At 56.1% G+C, this 19,480-nt stretch overlaps 1 protein-coding gene across 1 annotated transcript; it reads left to right on the top strand.

Moving 5' to 3' along the window:
- The first annotated feature begins 6,571 nt into the window (after nucleotides 1–6,571).
- On the top strand, nucleotides 6,572–19,112 carry LOC135186327 (ras-related and estrogen-regulated growth inhibitor-like). Its single transcript, XM_064163965.1, has 4 exons — nucleotides 6,572–6,743; nucleotides 15,505–15,561; nucleotides 16,373–16,446; nucleotides 17,042–19,112. The coding sequence occupies exons 1-4, from the start codon at nucleotides 6,647–6,649 to the stop codon at nucleotides 17,525–17,527; spliced, it is 714 nt and encodes a 237-aa protein (XP_064020035.1). The 5' UTR covers nucleotides 6,572–6,646; the 3' UTR covers nucleotides 17,528–19,112.
- The last annotated feature ends 368 nt before the right edge of the window (nucleotides 19,113–19,480 follow it).

Genomic DNA, 19,480 nt, shown 5'->3' with positions numbered 1-19,480 from the left:
TGTTTGTGTCCTGTCACCTCCCCTCAGTGCTGTGTGACTCTGGACATCATCACACAATGGTAGAGGTTGGAAGGGGTCTCCAGAGATGATTAAGTCCAACCCTGCTGCCAAAGCAGGGTCACTGAGTACAGGTCCAACAGGAAAGCATCCAGATGGGTCTTGAAAGTCCCCAGAGGAGGAGACTCCACAGCCTCTCTGGGCAGCCTCCTCCAGGGCTCCAGTACTCTCACAGCAAAGAACTTTCTCCTCACACTGAGGTGGAACTTCTGGGTTCCAGTTTATGTCCCTTATCACAGGATACCTTTGTAAAGAGCCTTGTCCCTTCATCCTGCCCCTTCATCCTGCCCCAAGCCCTTCAGATACTGATAAACGTTCATAAGATCCCCTCAGGCTTCTCTTCTCCAGGCTGAACACCCCCAGGTGTCTCAGTTTTTCCTCATCAGACAGATATTCCAGTCCTTCATCACCCTCATAGCCTCCATTGGACTCTCTAGCACATCCCTGTCCCTCTTGGGCTGGGGACAGCCCAGAACTGGACACAATACTCTAGCTGTAGCCTCACTAGGGCAGGGCAGAGCAGAGGGCTTGGCAGAGGGCAGCTGTGCTCTGGGCCAGCCCTGAATTCCAGCGCCTGCTCCCTGCGTGCTGCCCACAGGCTGCTGCCTGCTCTGGTTTCTCTCTCCTGCTCTCGAAGAATTCCGTCCGGCTCTGCCTGGCTGCGCTGTGGGACAGGGGCTGTGCACTGCTGACATTCCCCACGCTGAGCAGGCCTCTTCCCCCAGGCTGCTGGGGGCTTTGCTGGCAAGGAATCGTCGGGAAATGCCACTGCTGCTCTGCCAGCTCTGCTCTCGTGTCCTGTTTTGAGCACGAGCACCTGGGCACAGCAGATGGGATCCTTGCCCTGCTGTTCCCCAGACCCCAGCCCTGCAGACCCCAAGGACACTCCTCCCTCCCTCCTCAGCTCCTCTCCAGCAGAGCAAGGGGCAGCATTTGGTTGAGCCCTGCTGCAACACACGGACCCTGCTGCGGCAGAGGGGATCAGTGGCCTGGCCAAGCATCAGCCCAACCCTCACCACAGCCTTCTCCCTTCTGAGAGCAATGGACTCAGGCACCTTGGATCGTTGTGGCTTTGTGGGGTTTGTTTTGCCTCCTCCTCAGACACAGATGCTGTCAGGAGCTAGACTGGAATGAGGTTTCAATTACTCAGTGCTGTTCTTCTAAACCCTCTCTGATGGTTTGTGCAAAGCCTGCAGCTTTGGGGTGCTTGAGCCTGGTGTTTGCACGCTGCTAGCAAGAAGGTGCTTGAGGAGGAGCTGGCCCATGCTGTCATCCTGCAGGACAGCGTTCCACAGCTCAGCTCCAGAGCTCTGTCTGGACAAGTTTTAAATTACCTGCCTGCTGGGGTTCCTCTTCTTCCCTTGGCAAGTCCTCCTGCCTGCAAAACCAAGCTTCCTGAGCAGAGGCACCTTCTGCAGAGGGAGGGCTCCCCGTTGGGAGGCTCTGTTCTTCGCGCAGCCTGCTGAAGCAGGACGCATGTGCCAAGCGTCTGCACCCATCCTTCCTGGCAGCCAGCAGCTCCATCTCCACAGCCAGCAGCTCCATCTCCACAGCCAGCAGCTCCTTCTCCACAACCAGCTTCTGCACAGGGACACAAGTGCCCCAAACTCCCTCTCTTTGGCTCTCCAAAGGCAGCAAAGGGATTTAGCAACTCAGTTATGATCTGCTTAATGCTGACGTGCTCCTCTGTGTCAGGAGCTGTTGATCCTCTTGAAGTGGTGAAGTAGCTTGAGAAGGCCTTGGGATGTGTTGTCTGGGCTCTGGGGTGGGAGGGCAATGCTGCTAACGTGGCCCCTGGGAGGGTTTTCTCTCTCTGACAGCTTTGTGAAGGCATCTCTGAGCTCTTACGTGGAGGCAGATTTATTGTCTCAGCATGATCTGGCCACGTTTTGGCCGTGCAGCACAGCATGCTGTAGTGGTTAGAAAGCAGCCACAGACAGAATGTTCCTCCAGGAAACAGCACTGGGTTGGCTTCTCCTGCACCAGAGGTTTCCTGGTCTCTTCTGACCTGACAAACTCCCCCATCGTTAAGAGGAGAAAGGGAATGTTCTGTGTCCAGTTCAGGGCTCCCTGATTCAAGAAGGACAAAGATCTGCTGGAGAGTGTAGAACAGAAGGGCTAAAAAGATGCTGAGGGGACTGGAACACCTCTCTGAGGAGGAAAGACCAAGAGAACTGAGGCTTTTGATGCAGGCTGAGGGGAGATCTGACCAATGCTGATCCACTGATCAGGTGGATGGGGCTAGGCTTTGTACAGTGGTGCTCAGTGACAGCACAAGCGGCAATGGGCACAAGCTGAGCATAAGGAGTCCCAGCTAAATGTGAGGAGCAACTTCTTTAGTTTAAGGGTTGTGGGAGCAGGCTGCCCAGAGGGGTGGTGCAGTCTCTGTCTCTGGAGAGATTCCAAGCCCACCTGGCCATTGCGATGCTGACAACCTGCTGTGGGCGGCCCTGGGGTTGGACTGGGTGATCCCTAGAGGTCCCTTCCACCCCCTACCGCTCTGTGATTCTGTAACCAGCAGGATCAGGCTGCCACCAGCCCTCACAGAGGAGCCCAGCAGTGTGCCTGGGCATGAGCAGCACCAGGGCAAGGTGCCTTTCCTCTGTGATCTCTCTCCCTATTTATAGAGCATGAGAGAAGTGGCAGGGACCAGTGTGTGTGTCCCCTCCTGCCTCACCGCTGCCTGCTGCAGCGAAGCCAGGGTTTGATTTGGGCAGGACTGGAGGGAGCCTGCAAAGCCTCTGAGGAAGAAAACCCTGGAGGTTGAGAGGACATTTTAACTGGGTGCTGGCTTTACTGTAGCAACCCAAAACCTGTTCATTGGCTGGGGGAGGCTGCAGCTCATCCAACATTAACTCTGGAGAGGCACACAGAGCTCACCCCATGTGCTGTGGCTGCTAGGAACAGTTAGTACAGTCATTAACGAGCCACAATTCATCAGGGAGTCATTTAGGTTGGAAAATACCTTCAAGATCATTCAAGACAAATCTTCTCTGTCCAACAACTAATGCCACTCAACCAAGTCCACCACTGAGCCACATTTCCAAGCACCACAACTACACAATGTACACAATCTACACAACCCTGCAATGGGTTGTCCAGAGAGGTGGTTGAGGCCCCATCCCTGGAGGTGTTTAAGACCAGATTGGATGAGGCTCTGGCCAGCCTGCTCTAGGGTAGGGTGTCCCTGCCCATGGTGGGGGGGTTGGGACTAGACAATCTTTGTGGTCCCTTCCAACCCTGCCTGATTCTATGATTCAATGTGCTATGTGAGCTGGAAACTGGAGCGTTGAGCCCTTTGAGGGGTTGCTTAGAGGATGAGGTGAATGCTGTGGGACCAAGGTTTTGAATTGCCCTGGTCCCCAGTGGGAATGGGGTGCAGGCTCCAAAGGTGGCTTGAGATCAAGTGGGTTCCTGCACAGGGCTTCTGCCCTCCTGCACCTTTAGGTCATCTAAAGGAGAGAAAAGAGACCAAGAGTTATTTTCTCTTTCTTTCCTAAATAAACACCCACCCACCACTTCCCTTCCTTTCAGAAGCAGCAAAGTTGGTATTTTTGGGACCTCTCCAAACAGCTGGTGATCCAACAGGAATTTTGTGTGGACCACACTATGGGGTCCTGTGGCCCGAGCTGATTTTATCCTTTGTCTGCTTTAGGACAACTTCTTATTTCTGATGGATTTTTATCTGCAGGGATGTGTTTCACAGGCACCTTGGGCCTCTTTCCCAGTGCAGACTCCACATCTTTGACAACCAGCAAGTATAGAATGGTCTGACCACAAATATTTCAACAGGAGCCAATATCTGCTCCACCTACCCTCCTCTGACTGCACCACAGGTGCTTTGCTGGGCTGGAGGTGGCTTACTCAGTGATTGCAGATGATAAAGTTGTGTTTCCATTGTTGTCCAGCTGAAAGGTCCCCAGCAGATGTGGGATTGTGTAGGCACTGGTGCTGAGTGAGTGTGGAGGAAGGCACACGTGGATTCCCACCATGCCCAGAAGATGCTTCTGTGAAGTGAGTAGGAGTTTCTTTGGCCAGCCCCTAGATGTGCTGTCAGGGAGGGAACCCCACCAGCTCTGGGGCTCAGGCCAACCTTTTCATACAGAAGCCAAGGATCATTTTTTCTCCTGTCACCTCTGAAGTGTTGGGTTGGAGGGTCACAGGGGCCTGATCCAGATGGGTCATGGGCGATGGGTCTGAGGAGTGTAGAGCTCTTCTCTGGGTGGGCAAAGGAGGACATCCACTTGCTAACTGCTAAGACCAGTCTAAAAGGCCTGTTGGAAGAATCTCTCTTGGGATCTCATCACTAGCTGGACATCACAGCAGGGCCATGTAGATTTTCCTTGAGGACAGATCTTCCACTCTGGAAGGAGACCACAAACAGCATCAGTTGCTGAGGAGCCCTGCAGTGGAGCTGCAAAGGGGAAGCTGGGAGCTTTGAGGGTTTTGGTGTTCTGAGTATGTGCAACCTGAAAGAACCGTGGGCTGTGAGGACAAGGAGGAACCCAAACAACCCCTAGGAGCAGTGGGAAATGCTGGATCCCTCCAACCAGAAGCCTGCTAGCCCATTCCTGCCTTCCAACGTGCAAGGGTTTGTCACAAAACTTGCTGTAAAAGGATTTGCTCCTCAGCTTCTCCCTTGCTGTCAGATTCGACTGAAATTGGGCAATGCATTCAAACCCAGTGCTGAGGAGGGACAGGCAGGACAGAGGACTTGATTGCAGACTTCTCATTTCCTTAGGAAATGGCTAAAAATAGGCAAGGAACATCACAGAGGCTTCTTTTTCTTGACACCCTCCCCCGTCCTCCAGCTGGGGATAGGCTTTTGTCCTGAAAGCTGAGGTTTCTTCTTCCTGCTGTTGGTTTCTGGGCTCCAGATGTAGCTGAGCTGTGGATGTGTCCCTTGCCAGCTCTGGCAAAGAGCTGCAGGGACATGGCTGTCACCAGGGCCTGCTGCTCAGACAGGCACAAGGAGGATGCTCACACCAGCTTGTGATGGCAAGATGAAGTTTGGGGTGAGCTTTGCTTCGTGCCCGAGGAGAGCCCTCTGAGGGTCACCCAGGCTTTACCCAGGGCCTCTCCCAGCCAGAGCTTTGCTCCAGCACCATTAACAGCTTCATCTCTCCCATTGGCAGCAGCAGCACTTGTGATAACCCTTCTGCCCTTCAAGGAGATGGGTTCATACCTCACCAAACCCAGCTGGACGCCACCTTGCCCAGCTCCTGCCTTGACCATGAGCAAGACATGGGGTGAATCCTGGCTTCTTACTAATCAACAACTGAATCCCCACCAGTGTCAATGAGCCAGGGCTTCACCTTGGTCCTGGAACTGAACTGGGCACATGCTTTGGGACAGCAGCTTTGCCCAGCTGTCCAGAGCCAGGGCTTGTGTGTGCACCTACTCGGGTGGCCTGCAACTGCTCAGAGCAGCAGCAGGCATGGGCAGGGATGTGTGATGTGGGTGCATGGAGTGCTGGGAAAGAGGGGAAAGATCTGCCACTTCTCAACTGCCTTCAGCAAGCTCCAAGACCCAGCAGGGACCTCCTGCCTGACCATCTCGGGTGACTTTGCTCACAAGCAGAACACAGCCCACCCACGCGAGTCACCTTGGGCAGTGCCTGAGGTAACACGAAACCCACCCGGTATTTATAGGCAGTATCAGGTGCCACAAGCAAATGTCTGCAGCAGGCATCAGCACACTGCCAGCGTGCAAGTGGCTGTCCCACCTCCAAGGGCAGAAGGGTTATCACAAGTGCTGCTGCTGCCAACGGGAGAGGTGGAGCTGTTGATGCTGCTGCAGCAAAGCTCTGGCTGAGAGGGGCCCTGGATAAAGCCTGGGGGACCCCCGGAGGGTTCTCCTTGGGCACCAAGCAGACCTCACCCCAAACTTCATCTGGCCATCACAAGCTGATGTGAGCGTCCTGCCTGCTTCTGTCTGAGCAGCAGCCCCTGGTGGCAGTCATGTCCCTGCAGCACTTCCCCAGAGCTGGTGAGAGACATGGCCACGGCTCAACTACATCTGGAGCCCAGAAACCAACAGCAGGAGCAAGAAACCTCACATTTTGGATTTGGGCTGTGGCTGCCCAGAGGGGTTTCGTGTGGACCAGGCTGCACCTGAAACGGGGCAAGAGGCAAAGCTGTGGCCAAGCCCTCCGCGTCCTGTCCCCATCAGTTTGTCTCGAACACAGAAGGGATCTGGGGCAGGGTTGGAGGAAGGCAGGTTCCTGCCCGTGTCCCCCGTCTAGACAGGTCCTGCTCTGCTTTCCAACCTTTTCTCATCTTGCCCTTGAGCTCAGCAGCTCCTCGGGCCAGCAGCTGCCAGCGCCGGGCGTGGGGTCCCAGTAAGACCCTCTGGAGCAGCTGAGACCGGTGGAACCAAGGCACAGAGCCGGGGCAGGGGCCGCCTCGACGGGAAGGAGGAGAAAAGAGGAGGAGGAGAGGGAGGAGGAAGAGGAGATAGGCATCAGCAGCTGGGGACCGCCTGCCCCGAGCCCGGAGCTGAGCCCGGCTCGGCCCTCGGGGCGGAGCCGGCGGGCAGCGCTCGGCGGAACGGGGAGAGCGGCGGAGAGCGGCGGAGCCCCGGCACCGGTATGAGCTTCCCGCGGCCCCTGCGCCGCTCCGTGAGCCTCAGCCCGGGCCGGACCCTGCGCCTCGTCGTGCTGGGGCAGAGCGCCGTGGGCAAGACAGGTAGGACGCGGCTCCGGGCACACCTCCTGCTTCCTCAGAACATCCCCCCTGCAGCAACCCCAAAACAGCCCTTTAACATCTCCCCAGATCCCTCATGCATCCCCCTCAAATCCCTCCTGCATCCCCCGCTGTGTTCCTTCGACATCCCTCAAACACCCCCCTGGCACCCCTTGCAACATCCTCTGCCTGCATCCCCTCAAGATCCCTTCTGCATCACTCCAGCAGCCCCCTAGCATCACCACAGCATCCTCCCTGCATCCCTCCCCTATTCCCCCCTTCATTCTGCTCGACCATAACATCCTCCAACATCCTTCTGCAACCCTTTCCATGCCCCCAGGACCAAGGGCTTGAAGACCTCGGGGCTGCAGCCAGGCTGGGGAAGGAGTTTCTCTGTGTGGCTGCAGCATTGCCCCGGGTGGGACTCCCCCAGTCCAGTGTGCTGAAGCGTGCCCTGCAGTTTCAGTGGCGGGCACGGCACGTCCAGGGCTGAGCCTGAGGTGGATTTTCCATCCCTGGACAGCAAGCGTGGAGCAGAGGTCAGGCTGAGATGTCCTGAGCATGGAAGCTTTGAGTATCAAAGGCCAAGCTCAAGTTTGTGCTTTGCCAGATGCTGTGAGGTTGCTGCTTGCGTTTGGCAGAGGGAGCAGGTTTGCAGAGCCCCACTGCAGCACAGGGCTCCCTTTTCCTTTCGGAAAAATACCTTTCCCTGCACTTTGCTCCGTGCTCTGCATCTGTGGCTGCCAGGTGAGGATTCGGGATGCTAAGCTGGGAGCACCAGAGTCATAGCCTTCACCCCTCTCTTGCTGGGGATCATTCTCCTCCCACCCCTTCGTATTTCTCCATCCTGAGCTGTGAACACCTGGGGGCAAAAGTGGCCTCTGCCCCATTTCTGTCCTGTTTGCCCCCCCCGCCCCCTCACTTCTGCCCCATTTCTGTCCTGTTTGCCCCCTCACTTCTGCCCCATTTCTGCTCAGCACCTGGCATGCCCGGAGCAGGGTCAAGAGGTGCCGATCACTGGCGAGGGAAGGTGTGGATCCATGCGGATCCTTGTGGGGTTTATTGCAGCGGGGCAGGGCAGAAGCAGGACAGGCTGAGCTCAGCAGGGACGCAGCTGAGGCTGCCGCGTCTTTGGGGACAGGGCAGCGTCCTGCTGGCAGATCGCCCCGGAAAGGCAGAACCTTTAAACGCTCTGCAGCAGTGGCACCTCGGGCTGGCCGGTGGCCAGCAGCGGGGCCGTGGAGGTTGCGTGTCCATATAGAGTCAGCGCCCAGCCTCCTGCCCGCCCGCTCGTCCTGCCGGCGCTAATGACAAACGAGCGCTCCCCCGATTCAGCTGCAGGAGGCTGCCGCCCAGACCCCGCAGCAGCCCAGCGCCGGGCAGCCTGAGCACGGCAGCGGGGGTCGGCTCCCCTGCTACCCGGAGCGCCAGGGGGAGACCCTCTGTGGTGCTTGGCCTCCGGGTCCCTGCTGGCCAGCCCTGGGTGTACAAAGTGTACGAAGCTCTGCCTCGTCCCCCAGCCCAAGTGCCCGCTTCTCCCGCGGGTGTTAATCCCACCTGGCCTGGGTGTCTGGGAGCTCTGGGCTCCTCCTGTGAAACTGTTGTGCCTCCTCCACATGCTGGGATCATGCTAAGGGTGTTTAAAGGTTTCTCCAGCTGGGTTCAGCCCTGGTGCCTCCTTGATGGGCACTGAGGCAGGGCTGGGCACTATGCGGGGCCAGCCTGCAGCGTCTGCCTTGTGCCAGCTCAGTTCCTGAGTGCCTGCAGCCTTCGTGCCCTTCAGCAAAGCTTTTTTTTGTCATCCTCTTGAGCTGTGACAGTACAGAGACCATGAAATCAGGGCAAAGGGAGGTGATCAATACCTGGCTCCTGCAGAAGGCCAGAGTGTGCCAGGAGCAGCCCTGGGAGCTGCAGGCACACGACACCTCGTGGGCTGGCAGCTGCCCTGACACAGAGCTGTGCCCATCTGTGTCCCCTGCATGTGCTGTCCTGCACGTCCTGTCCTGCAAAGGGATGGCATGTCACCTCCACTGGGTGCTGCGCTGGAGCTGCCAGCAGGCTCCTGTGCCAGGCAGAGCCAGGGGTGAGGACACCACGGAGAGCTTCCCCTGCCCGTCAGGGTGGTTCATACCCTGGGTGATGGACCATGAGCAGCTGGCCCGAGGGACTTTCCTGTGGCACATGAGGCATCAAAAGCAGCAGCAGCGTTGCCCAAGCTCCCACAGGACTGTGTAAGACAGCTCATCTCTGAGACAAGGGAAGATGAGGCTGCCCAAGGAAGGAGTGCCACAAATGGGAATTCATGTTTTGGGGAGGGAAGGGTGAAGGAGAGTTTCATCCAAACCCATTCCTGAGCCACCAAGCTCCTAGTCCTTGTGGGATGTGAGTGAGCTCTATGCTGGAGCATCATGGAGTGAGCTGGTGGCATCAGCCACTTCAGGAAGCAGAAGCCAGGTTGGGAAAGCTGAGGATGTGAGCAACCAAAATGGGCAATGAAAACCCCAACAGTAACAAAGGAGGAAGCCTCCACACACACTTAATTCTCAGCAAAAGAGTTTGAGTTTTTTAGGTTGGTTTGGAAATAGACTCATAGAATTGTTTGGGTTGGGAAAGTCCTCTAAGATCATCAACCCAACCCCACCATGGCCATTAAACCGTGCCCCAAAGTGCCATGTCCACACATTTCTTGAACACCTCCAGGGGTGGTGACTGCACCACCACCTCCCTGGGCAACCTCTTCCAATGCCTCTTCAGATCTGTTGACCTAAGGTCCCAGCTCCTCCAAGCAGGGCTGGGTTTGGGTGCAGCCCCACGGCTGAACCCATCAGGACTTTAAAGATCTGTCTGAAGCTGCGAGGGCTGCAAATCCAGCCCATGCTGAGCTCACCTCAGTCCTGCCACTGCTCCTACCCAGTGCCAACTCTGTGCCTCCTCAGAGGGAAGCTCTGGACACAACCTCCCCAAAGGTGACCTGTTCTGCTTGCCACTGTGCTGGCCAGGACAGGCCATGCTGCAGCATGTGGGGTTCAATGTGGCTTCCACAGGTACCCATGCTGTGCCCACCCTGGCAGGTGACTCAAACCGTCCCTTCCTTGTTGCTACAGACTGAATCAGATACAAAATTAACCCTCCCAGCTCTGGGGCTCTCCCTTTCTGAGGTCCCTGGTGTTCAGGATTGGGGAGAGAAACCTCCTTATAAGGCTGGGCTCGACTGGCAGCTTCCCTTCCTGTTCCTGTGCTCTGGCCAATTTGTAATCAATTTAATTGGCTCCTCTCCTCACACCACCCTGCGCTCGGCTTTGGGCAGCTGCCTAACACATGACAGAGTCAGGTGCTTTCTAGAAATGAGCCCAACTCATCTTGCTCCCAGCCCTGATCATTTGCTCACCTCGGTGAAGACCTCAGCACCTGCCTCCTGCAGGGTCCTTGCTTACCTCCACAGAGCACTTCGCCCGAATTCCATCCTGCTCCCTCCAAGTCCCTTCTCAGGCAGGCAAGATCTGAAACCCAGAGGTAGCTTGGAAGGCAGGAGTTTGGTAAAGCCTCAAAGAGGACCAGGGCAGGGGTGGGAGATGCTGCTTGGAGCAGAGATGCTGGGGCTGAAGGAACAGAAAGCCCAGCCTGGGTGGGAAGCCACATTAGGTGTGGTGCTGAGTGGCATGGGTTAGCACAGCTAGAGAGCAGCTGGACTGGGTGATCTTAAAGGTTGGGCATGGGTTAGCACAGCTAGAGAGCAACTGGACTGGGTGATCTTAGAGGTTGGGCATGGGTTAGCACAGCTAGAGAGCAACTGGACTGGGTGATCTTAGAGGCTGGGCACAGATTAGCACAGCTAGAGAATGGCTGGAGTGGGTGATCTTAAAGGTTGGGCACAGGTTAGCACAGCTAGAGAGCAGCTGGTGTGGGTGATCTTAAAGGTTGGGCATGGGTTAGCACAGCTAGAGAGCAGCTGGTGTGGGTGATCTTAAAGGTTGGGCATGGGTTAACACAGCTAGAGAGCAACTGGACTGGGTGATCTTAAAGGTTGGGCATGGGTTAGCACAGCTAGAGAGCAGCTGGAGTGGGTGATCTTAAAGGTTGGGCACGGGTTAGCACAGCTAGAGAGCAGCTGGAGTGGGTGATCTTAAAGGTTGGGCATGGGTTAACACAGCTAGAGAGCAGCTGGAGTGGGTGATCTTAAAGGTTGGGCACGGGTTAGCACAGCTAGAGAGCAGCTGGAGTGGGTGATCTTAAAGGTTGGGCACGGGTTAACACAGCTAGAGAGCAGCTGGAGTGGGTGATCTTAAAGGTTGGGCACAGGTTAGCACAGCTAGAGAGCAGCTGGAGTGGGTGATCTTAAAGGTTGGGCACAGGTTAGCACAGCTAGAGAGCAGCTGGAGTGGGTGATCTTAAAGGTTGGGCACAGGTTAGCACAGCTAGAGAGCAGCTGGAGTGGGTGATCTTAAAGGTTGGGCACGGGTTAACACAGCTAGAGAGCAGCTGGAGTGGGTGATCTTAAAGGTCTTTTCCAACTGAAATGGTGTTAAAGGACATGGACAATAAGCTTTATGGGGGAAAATTGGTACCTTGGTGTCTTCTAAAGGACACACAGATCATGGCTAGTGCTGAAGGGGTATGCAGGGCAGAGACCTGGGGGACATTTGCTGATGTCCCCAGATTTGCTTGGAGAAAGCAAGCTAGGTGCAAGAGTTGGCTTTTCATCAGCATCTGGTGGCCTTGGGGGCTTTCATACTGTGTCCTGCTTTTGGTGAGGTTTATTCTCCCTTCACACCCCTGCTCTGTTTCCTTCCTCCTGTTGCACAGCTTCTCCATCCTGTCTCTCCTGGGCTCTGCACTCCTGCCTCACCCTTGCTGTTTGTATTTTTTTTTAACCTGTCCAAACTCATTTTCCACCAATTTCTGTCCCTGTTGCCTTTCCACACCAGCTCTCAGCCTCTCACTCCTGTCCCCGTACAGCTTGTCCCCTACCCATTAACATCATTAACACCTTCAAGAGCTTGAGTATCACCTCCATTAGCCGTGCTCCTGGGCCGCCTTCAGCCTCTGAGCCACCAGCTTCTGCTGCCCCAGAACATCACAGCCAGGCATCAGTGGTGCATTCTGGAAGCAGCTGCACTGAGGAGTCACTCAGTAAGACCATGAGGAGGGGTTTGTTTGGATAGGTGGATCTGGACATGAGGAGGAAGTTCTTTGCCAGGAGAGTGGTGAGAGACTGGAATGGGTTGCCCAGGGAGGTGATTGAGGCCCCATCCCTGGAGGTGTTTAAGGCCAGGCTGGATGAGGCTGTGGCCAGCCTGCTCTAGGGTAGGGTGTCCCTGGGCATGGCAGAGGGGTTGGAGCTAGATGATTCTTGTGGTGCCTTCCAACCCTGACTGATTCTATGATTCTATGATCTGCAGTATCAGGTACTGGGGATCAGTTCCTCAGCATGAAGCAGCCTGGAAGGGCATTGGAGTTGTCTCAGACCTGAAGGACCATGAATGAAGAGCAGTTGTGTTGCCTGACTCTTTCCAAAAGCTAAGAGCAAGATGTTTCTGAAATGACACCTGAGAGGGTCTTTGCACTGATGCTGACCTCCCTCCCCCAAAACTCAGCTCCCTTCTTGCTCTGTAGGGAAGCTCTGAGGGCAAGAGGAGAGCTCTGCAAGGGTGGAGAGCTGCATTTGGAGATGCTGGTGCTTTCCAAGTCCATCTTCTCCCACCCTGAGCACAGTTTCCTGCAAAAAGATATTTTGGAAGGCAGAGATGGAGGTGGTGAGTAGGAAAATCAGCCTTTGGGCCAGGCCAAGGAGTTCTTTTGCTGAAAGCCCCTGGACTAGCCCTGCAGGCAAGTCCTCCACTGCTAGTAAATTGATGGCAGCCAAGCACCACCTGCTCCTCCTCACCAGCTCCCCTTCGGTCCCAACATCACAGGCTCCTCAAGACAGCTCTCCCAGGGCTTGTTTAACAGGCTGCCTGAGGCTGCAGATGTGGAAGGTCAAGTAAGGAGGACACTTAGCTTCAGAATGAGAACACTTCTGTGGCTGGATCTTCAGCACCGTGGTCCTGCATCTGCTCTTAGGGTGCTGCTTGCCTCGCCGTGCTCTTCCCAAAACGAAGGCACCTCGGTAGCATCTCACCAACACCTTGGTGACATCCCTGCTCCTGCCCTTTCTCACGACCATCAGTCTCTTGCCACCTCCCTGTGCCTTGGAGGTGCCACGTGAGTCCTGCCGTGGCCCGGGGACTGTTGTGCTGCCAGAGGAGGCTTCTCCGTGTGCCAGCTCTGCAGCAGGAGCCTGTGCTAAAACCCAGCACTTAGCAGGACAGATGCACTTTTGTGGCCCTTTGAGCACTCTGGGGGCACTTGGCAAAGCTGGCTGCCCTGTTACAGGAGTGACACAGCTCTGGCTGCACCCTGCCCCGATCAGACCAGCAGGGTTTTCAGCACCTCCAGATTGCTTCATTACTCAGAAGCTTTTGCTTTCCCCTCCCCATTTCCAATTCTTGGCCATTTGCCAGCTGAGCCTCAGCCCTGGCTGCTCTCCCCAGGTCTGGGAACGTTCCCCTGGAGACCCCAGGCGATGGCAGAGCTTTTCCTGTGCCTTATGGATAAACAAGGAGTCTCTCTGATTTTCTTTTGCAGTGCCCAGAGCACCTGCCCACCTCAGACAAGCTCTTGCTCTGGAGCCAAGGTCTGTCTCCTCCAGCCTGCCTGGATGGAGAGGGATGATGAGAGGCAGCACACTTCCTCAGTGAGAAGAAGGCCCTTGCCATGTTTGATGGAGATCTTGGGCAAGCCTCCAGCACCAGCAGACCTCCACCCAGCCCCACATTAGACTGTAATTTGGGCTTCACATCTCCTGGTCTGGTGGAGGGAGATGTGGTAATTGGATAAGGGGAGGGGGGAGGGAGTTAATTGCCCGAGCTGCTGCTGTTCCTGTCTTGTGAGAAGGAAAATTTGGGCCAAACGATTCCACCTCTGGGCTGGTGTTGTGCCAGCAGGTGGAAGGGGCAAGGGTGGCTTTGTGGCAGGAGGTTGCTTTGTCCCTTCACACACTGCTGAGCTGCCAGGGAGCAGGATCCCTTACAAGGATGAACCAGAGTCAGTGGTTCCTGCTTGTCCCCAGCACCCCTGAGCTGGGGATGTGAATTCCCAGGCACAGGCATGGCTAGAAGGTGGTGTGTGTCCTTCAGGGTAGGCTGGTGCTTGGGACATCTGCTCATCTGCTGCCTTTCCAGGGCTGTTTTCTGCACCTCACAGCTGGTGTAAAGAGGACCTCCCAGTTTGCCATGACCTGTGCTCCTCCAGCTTTGGCCTTTTGATGGATTTCAGGAGCTATGGTGCCAGAAACCTTCCCTTCTGCATGTGGTGAGCCTGGGTCAGGCCTGACAGCGCTGAGCTTAATGGGACCATCTGGGCAGCTTCAGCCTCAGCACTGGTGATATAGAGGGAGAACCTGGCCTGGCACTGACTGGCCCCATGTTGAGCCTGTTGGCTGGAGGCCACCAAGAGGATCACTCACCCCACAAAAAACTTCAGTACCTGCATAAATCTGTGCAGGATCAACGCCAGAAAATGCAATTTATCATCTCAGGCCACGCTGGAGGGGGAATTCCATGTGCCAGGAGCCACTTTGCACCAGAACCTCTGGGCTCTGGCTGGTGAAATCCTGCCCTTGGCCATCTTTTTTTTGGAGCCCAGCCACTTCTTGCTGCTGCTTTTGGGGCTCCTGTGTCCTGCACAGCCTAGAAGGACGTTTCAGCCAAGAGCAGTGCAGGACAGGTTGCTGGGCACTGGCCAGGCAGGAGATTGGGTTGTCCAAATCTCAGCTGGCTGCTGGTGCTTCCATTGCTCTTGGGCTGCATTTCACTGACGTGATGGGTGTTCTGAGGATGGTGATGATGATGTGCAGGCAGCTTTGGGCAGAGGTGTCTGGTGTGTTGCTCATGGAACTGGAATTTCAGCCTTTGATGCAGAGGTTTGCAAAGAACACATGCACAGAATCACAGGGAGTTTGGGGTTGAAAGGGACCTTTAAAGCTCATCCAGTCCAACCCCCTGCAGTCAGCAGGGATATCTGCAACTAGATCAAGTTGCTCAGAGCCCCAAACAATCTGACCTGGAATGGTTCCAGGGATAGGGCAGCTCTGGGCAGCCTGGGGCAGATGCAGAACCATCCAGGCTTTTGCAATGGCAGCACTGAGGTTGTTGGGAATGGGCAATGCCAATGTCTGTGAGCTCTGGAGATGTTTCAGGCTGTGTAGGAATGCTGAGGTGGAGCTGTCAGCCTAGGTAGGCTCCTTGCCCATCCTGAGGTGCTTTCTCCATGTTGCACACAGGGTAAAGCAAGGCAGAGGATGATCTGGATGGGGCTGTGCCGTCATGCAAGGGCTGTGAGGGAGAAAAGAGGGCTTGGTCTATGGCATCTACCTGGGTAACCACAATCCCTTCCCAGTCTGCTTCACTCTCACCTTTTGCCACCAAGATCTGGCAATTTGCTGCTTTATTGTGGTCTTCTCTGCTCATCACAGGGATAGTGTGCAGCAGTGACCCAGCCTGTCTGGGTGTCTTTGAAGACCTTTTCCCCAGGCTTGGCAATAACCTGGTCCTCCTGGGGCTGGGTTCACAGCCTCGCTGCTGGGATGCCCTGTCCTGGTGCCCTCAATGGCTGTTTCTCCTGAGGCTGGGGCATGTCCTTGCCCACCCCTTCTGCCTCGCTCAGCCCTTGTCTCTGCAGTTTGGTCTGACAACTGTAACTGGGCTGCCTGTGTTTTTTTTCCCAGCACTGACTGTGAGATTCATCACCAGGAGATTCATTGGAGACTACGACCCGACCCTAGGTAGGTGATGTCCTTTTCCTTGTTACTATCACTGCTGCCACCAGAGCAGTTCAGAGACTCTGGTGCACCCAGTGCTGCCCCTGGCACAGCCAGCTCTTCCCCAAACTCACTATATCCCCTCCTTTTCCTCCTCAACCAATCTGGGAGCAGCCAGAGCCAGCAGCCATCATGGCAACTCCCTGGATCTTAAATCCCTTTGTAATTTGCTGTGGTTATGTTAAAGCAAAATCCCTTGGGACAAAGGATTCAGCATGGCAGAAAGAAGCACAGGGTGCTTAGACAGCTTCCAGCAATTAGCTGGGTGATAGCTTTTAAGGGGCAGGATATTTGGAAGCCCCTGGAGTAGTGGCTGGTCTTTCCCTGTCCTCCTAGGGTTGGGTTTGGTTTTGCATTTGGGTCTCTGCTAAAATGTCCCAGAAGTGGCAGTTCTGGTCACTATTCATCCTTCTGCCCAACTCCTGCTGTCCCCTCCCTGGGCAGTTTGGGAAGTCCTTGTGTTGCACTGTGGGCTGAGCCCCTCTCCATAACCCTTTTTTGCACCAACACTTTGTGACCATTGCCCTTCTCATTTCCAGCAAGGCAATAGCTGCCTGGGTGCTGGCTGGGAGATCAGAGATGTTGGGCTCAGGGTGTGGGGAAATGGGCTGAGCACCACTTTGAGAGGTGGGCTTGAACTGGAGGCCATGTGGGCTGCAGGTTGTGGTAGGTGCAGATCAACTTCTCCAGCACAGCTCCCATCAAGGGCACCTGGGTTATCAGTTCCTGCCTGGGAGCTTCTCTTGCACTCTTCTGTCTGTCTGTTCACCCCCAGAGATGATCTACAGGCATGTGGCCATCATGGATGGGGAGATGGTGCACTTTGAGATCCTCGACACAGCTGGCCAGGTGAGCACATGAGGTCCAGGGCTGGCTGAGCTTGGGGAATGCCACTGGGGAGGTGCCATGGAGGTGATCCCTCCACCAGCTGGAGCCTCTTTTCATTATCCCTCAAGATGTGCTCATCTTGGGGAGTTTCTTTCTGCCTCCCTCTAACACAGTGTGGCTTCAGCTAAATATCTCCAAATACCAACTCATCCCCCTTGCTGGTGTGCAGCACAACTCTCCTCCACACGTCAGGATCACCCTGGGGACAGGGAGATGGTTCAAGGTTGCAGGAAGGTGCTGGGCCAAAAGAGCCACCAAGCACTGGGAAGGCAACTGATGGAGAGCTCAGGGCTGGCTTCCTCTTGTCCACATCAGGATGGGCTGATAGCTGTCTCCATCCATCAGCTGCCCCATCCCATTCCAGCCCACCCAGCTCCTGCCCTGGGCTACCTGTGTGGCTTTGTAGGTCACTGCTATGTGTGAGCCCAGGGCCAAAAGCCTTCAGGGAGATGGCAATGGACCCCCCTGAGAGGTTTTCCAGGTTGCAACCAGCAGAGCTGGTATCTAGGAGGTGCTGGGGCCTCTGATGTTCATACCAGCTTGTCTGCCCCGGCAGGAGGAGGATTCCCTGCAGATAGAGGAGAAGATCAAGTGGGGAGATGGCTTCGCAGTGGTCTACTCGGTGACAGACAGGTGCAGCTTCGACGAGGTCATGAGGCTGTGCTTCCTCATCAACCACATCCACTCCAGCCCCAAGAGGAGCAGCGGCGGGGAGCAGCCCCCTGTGGTCATCGTGGGCAACAAGAAGGACTTGCAGTTTGACAGGATGGTGTCCACAGAGGACGGTGAAAACCTCTCCAAAGCCTTGAAGCTTCCCTTCTATGAGATCTCCACCCGGGACAGCTACGAAGAGACCGTGGCAGTGTTCAGCAGCCTCTACCAGGAGCTCATGAGGCAGGGGCATTTCTCCCCGGGCTCCTTCAAGAGGAGGACAGTGTCGAAGCTGATGGAGAAGATCCCTAAGATGCAAGCCAGCTCCACCTTGAACTCGGCGGGCCGCAGCCTCAGCTTTAACTCCTTCAGGGACTATATCCCCGAGTGAGCATCCCCAGAGCCAGGAGGGACAGGCTGTCCTGCTGCTCCAGCCCCCGCGCTGAGAGGCAGCTCATGGGGCTCTGCCAGCTCCAGCAGGGGAACGTCCTGAGGTGGGGAGGGGGGGATGGGGGTGCAAGAGCCTTTTAAAGCCCTTAAGTTCTCACAGTCGGGCTTTGTGCCAGCAGGGAAGGTGTTCTTCATCCCTGGGCTCCCTCTTCCTCCTCCTGTAGCAAAGGGGACTTCTCTCGTGTTGGGTCAACCCTCGGAGGCTCAGAAGTGTTCTGGCAGGGCTCAGACCCAGCACAGCTACACCTGTCTGTGATTTCCCACTCCCCTAAAAACACTTGCTGGTTCTGTTTGTGCCCCCCACCATGCCAGGGTGACCCCAAGGCTCACGCTGGCTCCTGGGCTCTCATCAGCCACGCCTGTCCTGGGGAACACACAGCCATCAGTGTCACCGAGGGGAGTTGTGTGTCTGGGGGGTGATGGCGTTTTGGGGGGGCTGTAAAATGCCCTGGCTTCTCCAAAATCCCCCAGCCTGGCTGGCTGCTTTGAGGGATGGTCGCTGCTCACATCCACCCCTCAGGGCCCCCAGACCCACTCACCATGTGGGTTGATAGTGGCAGAGGGCTGTGTCCCCCCTGCCCTCACTGTGTCCCTCCCTGGAGAGCCAGGCCAGCCTGTCTGCCCACTTGCAGCCACCAGTGTCCAGGGCTGCATTTCCATCCTGGTTGTGTTCAGGTTTGTGAAGTGAAGTCACTGCAGAGGGGTAGACCCTGCACACCCTCAGCCCCCAGGAGCTACAGAACCAAGCTCTGCCCCAGCCCTTTCCCTGTGCTGCTGTCCTGACATCAAGGGCAGGTCTGAAATCAGAGCAGGGCTGGGGCACAGCCTTTTCATCCCCAGCTTTGCTAAAACCTCACTTCTGAGCATTTTGGGGTCTTTGGCCTGCCCTTCTCCAGTGCCACCAAGAGCAGCCCTGGGCACAGTAGCACAGGCAGCAGATGCATGCTCTGTGCTCTTGCAGAGCTTCTGCCCCTGATTTTCCACCTGCACCTCACTCCAAGGGGAGGCAAATCCACCAGGCAGGGGCTTCTCTGGCACAGGCTGGGACCTCAGGCTGAGCTGTGGCTTCTCCATCCTAAGGGAGCAGGGCTCCTGGGGCAGCTCTTCCCCTGGTCACTGTTGTGCTGTGCTGGGTGCCACGCTGAAGCATGGGTGCAAGTGAGCTGTTGGTGGAAGTGCAAATGGTGCTCCTTGCAGGAGCATCTTAGCTGCCCTGTCCCCAGAGGGAAAGTCCCTGTGGCCAGAGAACTTGCCCTGAACAGAGACAGGGCGGGAGCAGAGCATGCAGCTGGTGGCATCTTCTCCCTGTGGCTTCCTCCCCCTCCTGATGCAGCTGGAGGTGAATGTGCTGGCATCACACACCTGTGCCCCCCTGCAGTGACCTGTTACAGAACCACAGACTGCTTGGGTTGGAAGGGACCCTGCAGATCATCCAGTTCCAACACCCCTGCCCTGGGCAGGAGCACCTCCTCATCCTGCGTCTGCTGCGCTGTCCTGTGACAATAAAACCTGAGCTGGCCCCTGCCTGAGACGCTCTTGTGCCTTCGAGTCTGGGGCTGGGCTTGTGTCATCCTGCTCTTTCCCTTTCGGGGGGGTGGTAGCCAATGGGTGCCGGCGGGGAGTACAGCTCTTAAATCGGGGCTGGATAGCTCCTGTATCTTCCACAGCCTCACCTGCCTTCCTGGCTCCCTCCAGCTCAGCAGTGGGGAATGCCAGGCAGAGAGGGCTCCCTGAGGCTTCCTCCGGAGCATCGGAGCCTTGGGAGCTGCTCATCCAACTCTCCTCCTTGCTGCAACCCCCCACAGGCACCCCTGTCCCTCCCACAGCTCCCGGAGATGTCTCCTGGGGCTGCTTGTGTCTGGCTTTCTCTTCAGGGGGGTTGTTAAATCCCACC

Source organism: Pogoniulus pusillus, chromosome 24, assembly GCF_015220805.1.
Source record: "Pogoniulus pusillus isolate bPogPus1 chromosome 24, bPogPus1.pri, whole genome shotgun sequence".
Taxonomy (NCBI): domain Eukaryota; kingdom Metazoa; phylum Chordata; class Aves; order Piciformes; family Lybiidae; genus Pogoniulus; species Pogoniulus pusillus.
The sequence above is the reverse complement of the archived record's forward strand: the minus strand, read 5'-3'. Positions and strand labels throughout refer to the sequence as shown.

Bases quoted from the DNA above. Each gene is read 5' to 3' on its own strand.
- LOC135186327 (XM_064163965.1), top strand. From the start codon at position 6,647: ATGAGCTTCCCGCGGCCCCTGCGCCGCTCCGTGAGCCTCAGCCCGGGC. The intron at 6,744-15,504 runs GTAGGACGCGGC...TTTTTTTCCCAG, and splicing joins GAGCGCCGTGGGCAAGACAG to CACTGACTGTGAGATTCATC. The intron at 15,562-16,372 runs GTAGGTGATGTC...GTTCACCCCCAG, and splicing joins AGACTACGACCCGACCCTAG to AGATGATCTACAGGCATGTG.